This window comes from Ctenocephalides felis, unplaced genomic scaffold (genome assembly GCF_003426905.1).
Source record: "Ctenocephalides felis isolate EL2017-DRISC unplaced genomic scaffold, ASM342690v1 CF-g0.4_SCAFFOLD_03571, whole genome shotgun sequence".
Classification (NCBI taxonomy): domain Eukaryota; kingdom Metazoa; phylum Arthropoda; class Insecta; order Siphonaptera; family Pulicidae; genus Ctenocephalides; species Ctenocephalides felis.
This window is the reverse complement of record NW_020539725.1, coordinates 59,914,944-59,931,004: the sequence shown is the minus strand read 5'-3', so window position 1 is coordinate 59,931,004 and position 16,061 is coordinate 59,914,944. Positions and strand designations below refer to the sequence as shown.

The window sequence follows — 16,061 nt, the reverse complement described above, 5'->3', positions numbered from 1 at the left end:
ATCTTAAATTAAAGAAATTTATCTTAACTTTACAAAACTTTTTGACATTCTTCGAACGAGATCCGTTCCAAACGCAAACACATGGACTTGATATATTTTCATCTCTTTCCCACTCACACACGTCGTATAGCGTCGTACTGCTCGCACACACGACTGTGTACCTTTTACGACTGTAGGTTCATTTTCGAATTGAGATTTTTATTATATGTGGAAAAAATGTGAAACATATAAATTTATATATGTATATATATATATATATATATATATACATACAATATATATATATATATATATATATATACAATCCTAACTAAATATATTTATTTTTTAATATATTTTTATATATAAGGTTGTCAAATATCTCCCTTCCGCTTTTTTGTATTATGAACCACGAGCAAAAAAGCGGAAGGGAGATATTTGACAACCTAATATATACATTTTTACATAATTTACATACACATTTTTTAATAAAGTTTTTCAACCACTAGTAGAAAAAACAGAGAAAGTAAGTAAATATAAAATCTCCTTTAATTGTACGTTTCGAGCTATTATATTAGTTCATCATTCAGCTAAAATACAAAAAGAGTAATAAAATACAATTACATAAGAAAAACAGGCAGAATAAAAATTTGACAATTTGAACAAAAATATATTGTTCCAAAAACTAAAAAATATACATATATAAATACTTTTAAAAATATAATCAAGTAATCAAAATATTTCCGAAATTTCCCAAAAAAGAAATTATCAAGTGGTAAAAAATTGTTCAAATATTAAAAAAAATCAGACTTACAATACGTTAATTAAATTTTGATTCAGCAAACCTTCTTAGGTCAACATTTTTTTCAATATATAAAAGAATGGGATTATTTAAATCAAAAGTGTGTTCAAAATTTTGCATATGTTCAGATAACATTGTTTTGTATTGATTTTTATTTTTAGAATTCCAATTCTAATTCCCTTATATGCATAGAACCGCCTAAAATATTTTAAATTTATTATAAAAATAATTCATACTCATAAATAAATTATTATATATACACATATGTTATGTATGATGATAATAACGATGATTGATGTATTACAACTAATTATATAAATAGACAATTAATTGGACTAATCTAATAATTAAAATCGAATATGCGAACGATCGCCATTATGAATGCGCCCCAGATTTAGGTTAAAATGGCGATTGGGTATTCTGTCGATATATATATATATATATATATATATATATATATATACACACACATATATATATATATATATATATATATATATATATATATATATATATACAAATAAATAAATAATATGTAAGAAATTTCATAGAAAAACAATAATAAAAATATCACTTTTTTCCTTGAAGCAGTTTTTAGCATGTTTTCAAACTTTACGGGAAATTTAAAAAGCGATGGAATCTTATCATTTTTTTAAAAAAAAATTGACACGTTATTCAGGAACCACGTGTTTGTTTCGTTCATCGAATCGTTTGTTTATGACCCTGTCGTTGTGTAATTGCAAAAATAACCCTTCAGCGAATCTTTTTTTAATTACGTTCTCTTCAAAATATGAAATTTTCGGGTTTAAAAAATCTATATTATGGTTTAAATTATTAATATGTTCGGTTAACATGGTTTTGTATTGCTTCGGATTTTTTGAGTTATTTTTATGTTGTTGAAGGCTCAGGTTTTGGCTAGTTTTTCCTTTAAATCTTAAAAATTTCCTTTGACAAACTCGAAAAAGAATTATCAAAATTCGAATAGCCGTTTTGAAGGATATATATATATATATATATATAAATATATATATATTATATTTATTTATTTTTAAAATTCCTTCATAAAATTCGTTCCGATCCATCTTGCTTGCAATCTTTTCGCATCATTTGCATTTAAGAAGCCGAGGACAAAAATTAAAACGCAAATTCTCAAAAGAAACAAAGACATTTATTTATAAATACGCATAACTTGATTTATATATACATATATACATTTATACATATGTGTATGTATATTGTGCATATTTTAAGATTCGATTTGTGTATATAAATAGCGCGCTAAATTTAAATATGTATTTTTCCTCCGATGCGCCTACATACATTTGAATATATGTATGTAATCGTATATACATTGATGAATGTATAATTTTGAATGAACTAGTGGTGCATGGCATCGTGTCTTAAGGTAAATTGCTGGAACTTCTCGTACCGTAATTAAACATTCGAGGAATGGAAATAATCAATAATTGTTTTGAATTATTTCAAATAGATTATTTATTATAAATACATACTGTAAATAAACTTATAAGTACTTTTTAAGTTAAGCGACGAGCGTGTTCTACAAATAATTTATTTGTATAATAAATTAGTTAATTATTTTTTTAATTTTGAAATTTTTTTAAAAGTTTTTGGAATTTTTAAAATAAATGTTTTTTTTTTTTAATTTTCTGAGAATTTGGAAATTTTTGAAAATATTCTCAATTTTTTGTAACAAATTGTTTTTTTTTTATATCTTGATGTTTTTGAAATTTTTCAAGATTTTTTTTGAAGATAATGAAAAATTTCGAACTTTTGATTTTTTTTTGAAAATTTTTAAAGTTACGAAATTTTCTGTAAAAGCATTTTTTGCACACCGTCTACACAAGCAAAAGGTTTTTTGAATCAATCGTACTGCTTTAACTGCATAGAGACGAAATATCGAAGCGCGTAAGCGCCTCGTCGCCGTCTAACGGATAAGCATTGGTACGGAACCAATAGGAATGTAAACAAAATTTATACTTATTGGTAAAATCTTTATAAAATATCTGATAATTTGATGTGCATATGTCTAATGATCATTTTTGACCGCTAAATGGCATTTTTTTACTTTTTTCATTAGATCTCCGAAACCGCTAGACCTGCCTTCATGAAAATTTGATCAGTTCTTCATCTTGTCAATACAAGTAAAATGTTAATTTTTAATGAATTATTAAAATCGGACGGCTCCGTTCTTTCAAAAACTGAGTTACGGTTTTTGGCACTTTTTGCCGCGTATCTTCGGAAGGGCTAGACCTGCCTTCGCCAAAAACTAATCAGCACGTCTCCTTATCAATACGAATCGAATGTTTTTTGAATTATTCAAATCGCTTCATCCGTGTTCTCGAAATCGTCGACGAAAGTTTTTATCCGCACACACATAAATACACGCACACACATACATACATCAATTTTGTTCTAAGGTATGGCAAAATATTCAGAAACCTCTGAAACGTAAAGATATATAAAAAAAATCATTTTCGTTTTTTTGCGATTACTGTAACTTACCCTACGGGAAGTTAATAATTTTTGTGTTTAATAATGTTTGATGAGATAGATAGAAAAAGAGAGTAATAGAATGAGTTATCTAGATATAAAATGAGAGACGGATAGATTCTAAGGTATGCCAAAGTGTTCAGAAAACTCTGAAACGTAAAAATATACATAAATTTCCATTTTGGATTTTCAAAACTAATAATTTAATATACTCTATCTGTTTACCAATTATTAATTATCCTTTACCCCTTGCAGATTTTGGGTGCGCCCTGCGGCCGCCACGGGCCCTACACCTTCCACAAGGCCTTCTCGACGACCACGTTAGTTCGCACGAACGACGACGAAAGGACTAGTGCTGCCACCAATGAGCCACAACAACAACAAAGTGTCAATTTTAGTAATAATGTTGTTAATAGTAAAGAAATTTGCAATGATAGGACTTCGACAACGACAACGACAACGACGAATATTGTTGATGATGGTAGTGTAAAAGTTTCCGGTAGTAGTAGTGATAGTTATGTGTTTAGGAAACAGACAAGAGTGGTGGCCATTAGTGATTTTTGTGTCGTTCGGCCCTGGTCGGATTCGGCCCTGTTGTGCGTCGCGGAGCTGCAACTTCTTTGGACGGAACACAGGTAAGGGGAAAAGGGTAAAGGATAAGGTCATCACATTTTTGTGCCCTGTGCTTCTTTTTTCAGTTTTCTGCACTTTTTGAATCAAAATTTCTTTAGGCGCGACTAGGGTGTAAATCTACAAATGCAACGGAAGCGCGTTACGGCAGATAAGATAAGAGTCGAGTGCATTTACTAGATGTACCAAACTATTTTTTACAAGACATGTTGGAAAAAAAGGACTACTGACGAGCAAACTGAAAAACAAGACATGAAAAAAAAAAAAAGGACTACTGACGACCAAAATAAAAATAAAATTCAAAGAGACTACTGATGATTAAATTAAATTTAAAGGTAAAAGGGACTCTACTGATGATCAAACTAAAAATGAAAAGGGAGGGGAACTCTACTGACGATCAAAATAAAAATAAAATTCAAAGAGACTCTACTGGTAATTAAATTAAAAATGAAAGAAAAAAGACTCTACTGACGAGCATACTAAAAATAAAATTAAAAATAGACTCTACTGACGAGTAAAATTGAAAATGAAAGAAAAAGGGACTCTACTGACGAGCAACCTAAAAATAAAATCAAAAATTGACTCTACTGATGACTAATTCAAAATAAAAGAAAAATAAACTATACTGATAATTAAATTAAAAATGGAAGAAAATGGGACTCTACTGACGAGCAATGTAAAAATGAAAGAAAAGGGGACTCAACTGATGATTAAATTAAAAATGAAATAAAAATGGACTCTACTGACGAGCAATGTAAAAATAACATTAAAAAGCGACTCTAAAACTAAAAATAAAATCAAAAATGGACTTGCAGTTTCTATAAATCTAAGTTATTAAAATGGAAAATATTTTTTAGGAAAGACAGATATCACAACTGTTCAAAGAATGAAATTATATAGCCATCGAAAAAGTAAAAAAAAATACAATCAGTCAATGAAAGTATGTTAATTTTAATTACATGAAGTTCTTCAAACACAAATATTATATGATGACGAGTGAAATTATGAAAATAATATTTGTTTAGGCGTTGTTTAACATAATTCACCGTGTGAACGAATATTATAGAATTTATTAATCAGCAATTACTTCACTTCTAAATGCTAATTGCAATGACAAACCGATCATGTCATATTTGAAATATAAAGCCATACTTTATATAAATGTGTATAATGGTTGACACTAATAAATGTGTGATCACACGAGTGTTACCATATTACTGAGAAATATTATTTAAAATTGTTATATGATGTATTTATTTTTATTTAAATGCCATCTCGTACAGTAGCAAATAAGTTTTACTTCAATCGCGTGTGAACCTTACGCGCACTCTTTTGTTTCTCGTTTCGATCGCATTATGTATCATTTAGTATTGTATGTGAAGTACAAAACTATTTATATATAATTTATGTATATATATATATATATATATATATTAATAATAATGTAATTTTTTTTTTGTTTTCAGGAGTGCCGGAGTAGCAGGAGGCGACAGGACCCTCGCGAGTCTTCGCCTTTACGTGGAACCTGCGAGTGCGCCCGAGTTGAACTCGCTTGCGGTTTTCGGAGAGGTTAGTGGAAATATGTATATATTTCAAGGATATTATATATATATATATATATATATATATATATATATATACAAAGTCTAGTAACCGGGCATAACATCAATAAAAAACGTGAATTTCTTTCAAAAATTTATTTTAAATCCATACGTACCCCTAATCCATACTCCTTTTAATATCGAACGACTTAGAAATCTCGTCTATAAAATTAATTGTCTAGATTGTAATTTAATTTACATAGGAGAAACAAGCCAGAACTGAAAAATGAAACGTTTACAACAACATAAAATCAATTTAAAAAATCCAACAATTTAAAACTATGATTGCAGAGCATATTTATACTTTAAAACACAATATGGACTTTTCTAACCCGACTGTACTACAATTCGAACAAAATGTATTCAAATAAAGAATTGTAGAAGGATCTTTTTAACTATTTATAGCAATAAAACAATAAATAAACAGAATGAACTTAACACGCTGTGCGAAACAAATTCTTTTATTTAGATAGTATTTCCAAATTTCTCACAAAACAATAAAAATGACGTGCAAAGGATTCGAAATTCGTTCTACACATGTGTAAAATCTTGGTAAAAAATATTTTTTAAAAAGTCCTTTCTCCAGTATTTTTTTCTAGCGCCCCACTGCCCCCTATTATTTTATCTGTTTCAAGATCATATTAAAATTATTATCATTAATTAATATTTGGCTTTTGAAACATTTTACTTATTTATTTTTCATATTTTCATATTTATGCGATTCATTCTATTGAGCAAATCATAGAGAGCAAAAAAATTCTAGCCATTCGTTTTAAACATAACACTTGGACTTTATGTTGGATTATATCAATTTAATTGTTCATTATTCAAGATATCCAAAATTGCATCTTAAACTTCTTTTAATCGATATCGTGAGGGCCGAATTGTTTGTATTCATCTTTACATTTCCATTTGTTGTTTTAAAGTGAAATTTTTGACGTATTTTCAAAATATTGTGCCAAGATTAGTAAAATATGCAAAAAAATCATATAATTCTTGCAATATATTGAAGAATAAAACTATATTGAAAAATTCATATCCGAATCTTATGTTGGCGCCCCCTAGAGCGTGCGTCGCATTCAAAGTAGGACCTCCCCTGATTATTACTTAATTTCATATTTTAAGTGAATTAATTTGTCAAATCCTGTTCACATATGTATCATTCAATCTGCCATACATATACTGTATATTTTAATATATCTTGTATTATTTTAATTTCTGGCACATCTCAGCTGCTTTTTGGCAATAATAATGTATACATTTCATTTTTCTTATTGACAATCATTCATAAATTTATTATACATATTCTAATATTGTCTAGGTTTATAAGTAAATTAAAATGTTTGGAGATGACAGTGCTCATTTGTTTTCAATTCAAATTCCAAACAATGTTTCAAATATTTTCAATGTCAAACAATGATATGTCGCTTTTTTTCAACTTCTTCCATTTATTTCAACAGAATTACTATATTTTTAAAATCACATACATGTTAAAAAATTTCCTTACCAAACTTTAGAAAGATTTATCAAAATTCGAATAATCGTTTAGGTGGAGTATATTAGAAGATAGAAAGAGAGGCAAATATATGATAGAGGATAGAGGATAGATATAAAAAATGAGATAGATAGATATAAAGAGAGAGATAGATAGATATAAAGAGAGAGAATGATATGTACAAAAAAATATATAAATTGAGTATTTAATTTTGTAACTATTTTTGAAAAAAATATTTTTTATTATATTATAATATATAATATTATATTAAATATGTGAATATGAACACAATACACTTAGTTTTTTTACTGAAACTTTATTTAGTAGATCTAAATTACTGACGTTTCGAGACAGCGATATATCTCATCCATCATCACAGTAAATTTTCACACCAAAAATATATATTTCAACATATAAAATATTTATTGTAAGTTGTATGCAGTTTTTTTTTCTAATCTATAATCGTATCATGTTTTAAATAATAATATAATATTTTAATTAACGTTCCCGCAATTAAAACGATTCATATCATTCGCTCGTAATTCGGTTGAACAAACATTTTCTTAATAAATGCAAATGGAACAAAAATACTACATTTATAAATTTATATATACAATATATATATATATATATATATATATATATATATTTGTATATATACGATATTATAGAACGTGTGCTTGGAATAGGAAACTTATTTTCATTTGCAATATACTCGTCCACAGATCCTCAAACGTTTTTTGCTAAACATTATTTCAATTTGCTTCAAAACTGTAGTCTAATCTAAATGCAGTATTCGACAAATTTGTACAACATTAAATGCTATAACTTATCAACAAAAATTACTAAAGCGAATGAACATCTTAATTATGACACTTTTATGCAAAAATGCATCACTTTTATATATCTTTTATAATTTTAAAAGCATTCGATTATTATGAATTTAAACAAAATTAAATTGTTTGCAGTATTGTCTTACATCATTTTGATTTACAGCACTACTAGGTATATTTTAAAATTGTAACTGAAAATTAAATATATCAAATCAATTTGCACATCGTTTAAAAATCTTAAATAAATAGACTAATATAAATTATGTTTAGGGTAACTTTATTTTAAGAAATTGGCGCACACATACATAATTTTTCAAATTTGCTCTCATTCGATTCAGAATAGCTTGTAATGTCGAGAAAACATAAAATTAGCAAAATAACTTTCAACGAAGGGTCTTAGAGCAACTCGTAATTCGAAATAGAAAAACTACCGGTTTACTAAATTATTTATAAAGATAATAAATAAAAGAATAGATATTTTCTATATTTTCTATCTTTTTATCTGTTTTTGTCTCTATTTAACTTTTTAACTTCCCGTAGGGTAAGTTATAGTAATCGCAAAAAAATCGAAAATGAAAATTTTATATATATCTTTACGTTTCAAAGGTTTCTGAACATTTTGGCATACCTTAGAAAAAATGGATGTATGTGTGTGTGTGCGGATACAAATTTTCGTCGGCGATTTCGGGAACACCGACAAACCGATTTGAATAATTCAAAAAACATTCGATTCGTTTTGATAAGGAGACGTGCTGATTATTTTTTGGCGTAGGCAGGTCTAGCCGTTCCGAAGATACGTGGCAAAAAGTGCTAAAAATGGCAACTCAGTTTTTAAGAGAACGAAGTGTCCGATTTGAATAATTCAAAAAACGTTTTACTTTTATGAACAAGATGAACAACTGATCAAATTTTCATGAAGGCAAGTCTTGCGGTTTTGGAGATCTAGTAAAAAAAGTAAAAAAAAGCCATTTGGCGGTCAAAAATTATCATTAGACATATGCACATAAATTTATCAGATATTTTATAGAGATTTTAACAAAAAGTATAAATTTTGTTTACATTCCTATGGGTTTCGTACCAATTTTTATGCGTTAGATATTTTGTCTCTGTGCAGTTAAAGCAGTACGATTGCTTTGAAGTTCAGAATTTCCAAAATATTTCAAAATAAATGATTTCATATAGTTCGAAATTTTATTAAAAGTATCAGATCATTGATCAACTTTTATTTATTATTATTGATTATTTTTAATAACTCGAATTTTGAATTGCGGTACGGGAAGTTCCAGCAATTTGCCTTAAGGCACGATGCCTTAATTGCCTTAAGACAAAATTCCACTTACAGCTAGTTAATGAGATTTTTTTTTTTAATTTCATCCACGAACAAGGCAGGAACAATTGCAGCAGTGAAGGGCCTTTTTTGCAAAAGTGCATCACTTTTACATATCTTTTATAATTTTAAAAGCATTTGATTAATATGTATATGATGTATTTGAGAAACTTATACAAATTTAAATTGTTTGTAGTATTGACTAACATCATTTTGCTCTACAAGCACTACTGCACACACACACACACGCATACTTTTCCAAAATTTGGTCTCATTCGAGTTAGAATGGCCTGTAATGTCGAGAAAACATAAAATTAGCAAATCATAATTTTTGGCGAAACTTAAATTTCTCCTTTAGCCACTCGTGATTCAAAACAGAAAACTACCAAAGTTTACTAAATTACTATTACTACAGAAGACTATCACAGAAGTTTACTAAATTATTTATAAAATACTTATTTACCATATTTTCTCTCTTTTTATCTGTTTATGTCCCTATTTAACTTTTTCTGTCTCTTTTTAACTTTTTCTGTCTCTTTCTAACTTTTCTGTCTCTTTCTAACTTTTCTGTCTCTTTCTAACTTTTCTGTCTCTTTTTAATTTTTTCTGTCTCTTTTTAACCTTTTTTGTCTCTTTTTATCTTTTTCTTTCCTCTCTTTCTATCTTTTTTGTCTTTTTTTTCTCTTTTTTCTTCTTTGTATCTCTATTTTTGCTTTATATCGCTTTTTTCTCTTCTTATTAATTTTTTCTCTTTTCATCTCTATTTTTTCTATTTTTCTCTTTACATTTTATTTTCTTTACACCTTGACTCTCATTAATTCTTTTATCCCTTTTGAGAACCTCTGCCCTCTTTTCTCTCTCCCGTATTCGAGAATTCTTTATCCCTCCCAACGATCCCTTTTATCTCATGCCATCTCTTTCCATCGCTCTACAACCTGCGTCGGTGATATCTATCCTTCCCTCTCGCACCCGCCAAGAATTCACTTCTTATATACGTTTGTCTCTGTCGCTCACCTGTTTGGGTCGCTATCTGCGTCTCTGTCGCTCTTGTTTTGTTGGCCATTCGATATGATGGCATAACTTTGTGTTGTAAGTCCCTTTACTCTAACCTCTCCTGGTAGGGTTTTGGTTGTGTGGGGCCCGTTCTAAATAAATTCGAGTATAGGGCCATTTGATTATGGAAGTTATTATTTAATGGGATTACGGGGGTTTTGCCCCTCGGGGGACGGGGGGGGGGGTTAGGTAAATTATTATGTGATGTTTTTGTAATTGTTGATTAAATGTGATAATTATTGTGCTTAATTATTTATATCACTGATGACAGGTTGTTGAAACGTGTGAAATTGACTAGTGTGAAATTTTATTGTGATCTGATGATGACTCTATACAAATTCGGAATTTAAATACGTTAGATTAATCGCCTAAATTTATGTATAAAATTTTAGACACTGACAATGACACTTGATAATTTCGAAACGTTCGTGTATTTTTTTTTTTAAATACACTAATTGTGCACTGATAATCTCTCTCTTTCTATCTTTCATTTTATCTATCTCTAATTCTTTCTATCTACATTTTTTTTGTTTTTTTCCTTTCTATTTTCTCTCTGTTTCTGTTTATTTATATCTCCTTTTTTTCTTCACATTGTATCGTTTTCTATTCCTTTTTATTTTTTACTATCTCTTTTTTCTCTTTATTTCTTTTTGTCCCTTTTCTTCTTCTTTCTTTTTTCTTTTTCTTTCTCTTTTCTTTTTCCTTTTTGCCTCTTTTCATTTTCTGTCTCTTTTCTTTTTCTGTCTCTATTGTTCTGCTGTCTCTTTTGTTCTGCTGTCTCTTTTGTTCTGCTGTCTCTTTCCTTTTTCTTTGTCTTTTCCTTCTTTCTATTCCTTTTTCTCATTTTCTGTCGTCTTTTGCCTATTTCTGTCTCCTTTTGTCTATTTCTGTCTTTTGTTGTATATTTCTGTCTTTTGTTGTATATTTCTGTCCCTTTTTGTCACTCTCTGCCTCTTTTTGTCTCTTTTGTCCCTTTTTGTCTCTTTTTGTCACTCTGTCTTTTTTTGTCTCTTTTTGTCACTCTGTTTTTTTTTGTTTCTTTTGTCCCTTTTTGTTACTTTTTGTCCCTTTTTGTTACTTTTTGTCCCTTTTTGTTACTTTTTGTCCCTTTTTGTTACTTTTTGTCCCTTTGTTACTTTTTGTCCCTTTTTTATCTCTTTCTGTCTTTCTTATCTTTTTCTTTCTTTATTATCTCTTTCTTTCTCTTCTTGTTCCTTTTTCGGTTTTTGCCTCTTTCTTTTTTTGTGCCTTTTCTAACCTATACTTGTTTTGCTTTTTATTTTTTTTACTCCTGTCACTTTTTCCCCTTTCTATTACTTTTTGTCTCTTTCTGACTCCTTTTGTCTCTTTTTTTAGTAAGAACATTAGGAAGAACTTTACTGACGAGCAAACTAAAAATTGCCATTATAGTAAAGAGGTATTTAAGTAAACATGCAAATTAAATATAAGTCTGTAAAGTAAAGAGGACTCTACTGACGAGCAAATTGAAATACAAGATAAGAAATATTAAGAAAGGACTCTATTGACTAGCAAACTAAAATATAAGACAAAAAATATTAAAAAAGGACTCTACTGACGAGCAGATTGAATAAAAGACAAGAAATATTAATAAAAGTACTCTACTGACGAGAAAACAAAAATATGAGACATAAAAGGGACTGACGAGCAAACTAAAATTTTAGTCATGAAATAAAAAAGGGCTCTACTGACGAACAAATTGAAATACACGATAAGAAATATTAAAAAAGGACTGTACTGACGAGCAAACTGAAATAGAAGACAAGTAATATTAAAAAAGGGACTTTACGCTTTCCTTTTGTTAGATATTTGCCCCTTTTTCTTTTTCCGTCTCTTTACTCTTCTATAGTTTTATTGCTTTCTATCTTTTTTACTCCTATCGCTTTTTTCTTTCTATCACTTTTTCCTTTCTATCACTTATTGTTTCTTTCTATGTCCTTCTGTCTCTTTCTGCCTTTTTTGTCTCTTTCTGCCTTTTTTGTCTCTTTCTGCCTTTTTTGTCTCTTTCTGCCTTTTTTGTCTCTTTCTGCCTTTTTGTCTCTTTCTGCCTTTTTTCGTCTCTTTCTGCCTTTTTTCGTCTCTTTCTGCTTCTTTTTGTCTCTTTCTGCTTCTTTTTGTCTATTTCTGCTTCTTTTTGTCTCTTTCTGCTTCTTTTTGTCTATTTCTGCTTCTTTTTGTCTATTTCTGCTTCTTTTTGTCTATTTCTGCTTCTTTTTGTCTATTTCTGCTTCTTTTTGTCTATTTCTGCTTCTTTTTGTCTCTTTTCGGCTCTTTCTGTCTTTATCTGTCTTTTATTTTGCTTTCTGTCTTTTATTTTGCCTTCTGTTCTTTTTTTCTTTGTCTTTTTATATCTTTTCGTACGAATTTCAGGTTAATTTTTTATAATGTTTATAAACCGACGTTTCGATTTTGACTTTGTGGTCATCTTCAGGTTTGAACATTTATTTTCTGATTTGTTTTTAAATATAATAGTTTGTCATTTAAATCATAACTTCAGAGGTGAACACAAGAACATTATTTTTTTTCTGTGGCTTTGTGTGTATGTGTGCATCTGTGTATGTTTGTGTGATCCTTATCTGTGTACGTTTGTGTAATGAATAGGAATGTGTGTATTTCTGTGTTTGTGTGTATTCATTTTTTTTTGGTTAGAACCGATGAATCGATTTTAATTCCACTTGCTCCCATTTTACTACTTTTATCCCAGCAGACATCTGTTTTTACATTCAGTGCACGAGTTCGACTCGCGATTTACAAATTATTTGATTAAAAAAGTTTTATTGCAAAACTTTTGCCAATACATATGCAAATTTCGAAAAAATAAAATGAAATAGAATTGATTAAATCATCATCATTCTGCAGAAATAGTTTTTATTATAAATAAATATTTTTATTTATTATAGTCGTTCCAACTATTTATATAAAACGAGTTTGATCATTTGTTTTTCGCGAAAAATTTGCATTAAATTTTGCACAAATCCATTTGCAAATTGTATCGATAAACATTTAATTGGATTAATAATAAATCGTGTGTGTTTCATACACAACGTTACGGTATCACATTACGATCATTCATCAGTGTGCAACGAATATACACAAACACATGAGTAAAATACATAGAAACACACTAATGTATAGTTGCAACACACATGAACGAAAAACAATTGTTAATAAATAAATTTTATAACAAAAATACAAATATGAAATTTGATTGGTTTAAGCAAGTATATAAAGTAACTTAAACGTAACGTACACGTATGAGACATGTATGTCTCTAATTTAAAAAAAACGTACAAATTAATGTAACGTATACGTACGTACTAAGTGATAGTTCGATTAAATAAAATAAAGAATGTTTGTGTGTTTTTTAATAATGAATAAAAATAGTCAATCATAAAAATGATAATAAGTTTTTATCACAGTTGAATGTTATTATTTTAGCTTATACTATGCTTAGACTTTAGTGTCCAAAATACCGTATCAAGTACGTAATTTGTACGTATCAAGTAACATATCAAATGAGCACTAATAACAACGAATTGTTAAACAATCGCCTAGCGGCTCACGATTCGATATGTTGTTATTAAAGTTTAAACAATAAAGTTGATAGTGCTGTTTTCGCCGTAAGTTTTTGCAACATAAATGCAAAACAGCGGATTTCGCTTCTGAGGTAGAACGACACGAACGAGACCGAGGTGGATGTACAGTCGTATAATAAATTATAATATTTATATATATATATATATATATATATATATATATATATGACAAAACTCTCTACGGATCAGACACATGGGTCCTGATAGAAAAAACATATCTACTTATTATCATATAATAATATAACACTAAGTATTTTTACCCAATGAGAAATCCTCGAAATATTATTTACCAACACTGCATTCTATTAACATCCGCCATTTCATGAATTCCTATTCACATTTTGTGTTTATAAATTACAAATCGATATTATTCGATTGCTGTCATTCATCAGCGAATTGCTTAAACAAATAATTTGTAAACAAAATATTTTTCAAGTTAGATAACGATTTTTTGTGGAAATGGAGTTATGCAGAAAATAAACAGAGACGAAAACGTGACAGATAACACGTTGGCGAATGAGTAAATATATTGTTATTTAATCAAAGAGAAGGCAGATATTGGTAACTGTTGTCTTGTTTTATAATCCATGTCTCTAATCTATGGCGATCCGTTTATTATTTAATCATTTTTTTAAATTACATGTCCTTTTCTACATTATACTTCTATCTTTGTATATATTTCTCTCTCTGAAGAACTTACAATTAGTGTTTCCATATATTAGAAACTATTTTGTTAAGAAAACGTAACATTTGAAGATGTGGTGTTGCCGCATGTCAAAAATTGACAATGACGTTTTTTATTTAAATAAATTTCTAATAAGATTATAATATTTATAATCATGTGTAAACAGTGTTGCCATATGTAAGCAATTAGATATAACAAAAGCTTTGTTAACTTCCAAAAATCGAAATCGAAATTTTTTACATTTCTTCACGTTTTCAAGGTTTCTGAACATTGTGTGTGTGTATGTATGTATGTATGTATGGATACAATTTTTTGTCGACGATTTCGGGCGCACGGATCGACCGATTTGTATGATTCAAAAAACATTCGATTCTTATTGATAGGGAGATGTGCTGTTTAGTTTTTGGCAAAGGCAGGTCCAGACGTTACGGAGATACGGAGCAAAGAGTGCAGAAAATAGAAATCGAGTTTTTGAGATAACGGAGCGTCCGATTTGAATGGTTCAAAAAACATTCGATTCTTATCGATAGGGAGATGTGCTGATTAGTTTCTGGCGAAGACAGGTCCAGCCGTTTCGGAAATACGGAGCAAAGAGTGCAGAAAATAGAAATCGAGTTTTTGAGATAACGGAGCGTCCGATTTGAATGATTCAAAAAGCATTAGATTCCTATCAATGTGCTGATTAATTTCTAGCAAAGGCATGTCCAGCCGTTTCGAAAATACGGAGCTAAGAGAGCAGAAAATGTAAATCGAGTTTTCGAGATAACGGAGCGTTCGATTTGAATGATTCAAATGTAACAAAATTAGAGATTTAATTATTAAAATGAAATAATTAGGTGTTTCTGTTGGAGAGAAGTTATCATCAAATTTTGTTTCTTCTTATTAAGTACATTTGAAAATACGGTGTTGTCATATGTTAATATATTGCAATAAAGGACTCTACTGACGAGCAAACTACAATTCTAGTCATGAAATAAAAAAGGATTCTACTGACGAGCAAACTAAAATACAAGACAAAAAATATTAAAAAAAAAGGACTCTACTGACTAGCAAACTAAAATACAAGACAAAAAATATTAAAAAAAAGGACTCTACTGACTAGCAAACTGAAATACAAGACAAGAAATATTAAAAAAAAGGACTCTACTGACTAGCAAACTAAAATACAAGACAAGTAATATTAAAAAAGGACTCTACTGACGAGAAAACAAAAATAAGAGACATTAAAGGGACTCTACTCACAAGCAAACTAAAATTTTAGTCATGAAATAAAAAAGGACTCTACTGACGAACAAATTGAAATACAAGGCAAGAATATTAAAATACTAAATATTAAAAATTATTTGCAATGAAATAACGTTTTTTCTAATATTCTACATCAATACAGTTAAACTTTTACATTAAATTTTTTCTATTAAAAATCCAATTTTCAAAAAAATATGGTATTGCCATATGTCACGAATCAACAATAAAATGTTTTTTTGCTTCAAATTTTGCATTCGTGAATGTAGTATTGCCATATGTAACCAAT

General features: G+C 28.8%; 1 protein-coding gene across 1 annotated transcript in view; it reads left to right on the top strand.

Moving 5' to 3' along the window:
* Positions 1–16,061, top strand: part of LOC113386397 — a 108,530-nt gene that overhangs the window by 35,068 nt on the left and 57,401 nt on the right. The window contains exons 2-3 of the mRNA XM_026624178.1: positions 3,548–3,927; positions 5,389–5,505. Of these exons, the coding sequence (XP_026479963.1) occupies positions 3,548–3,927; positions 5,389–5,505 (497 nt within the window). The remainder of the gene's footprint in view (positions 1–3,547; positions 3,928–5,388; positions 5,506–16,061) is intronic.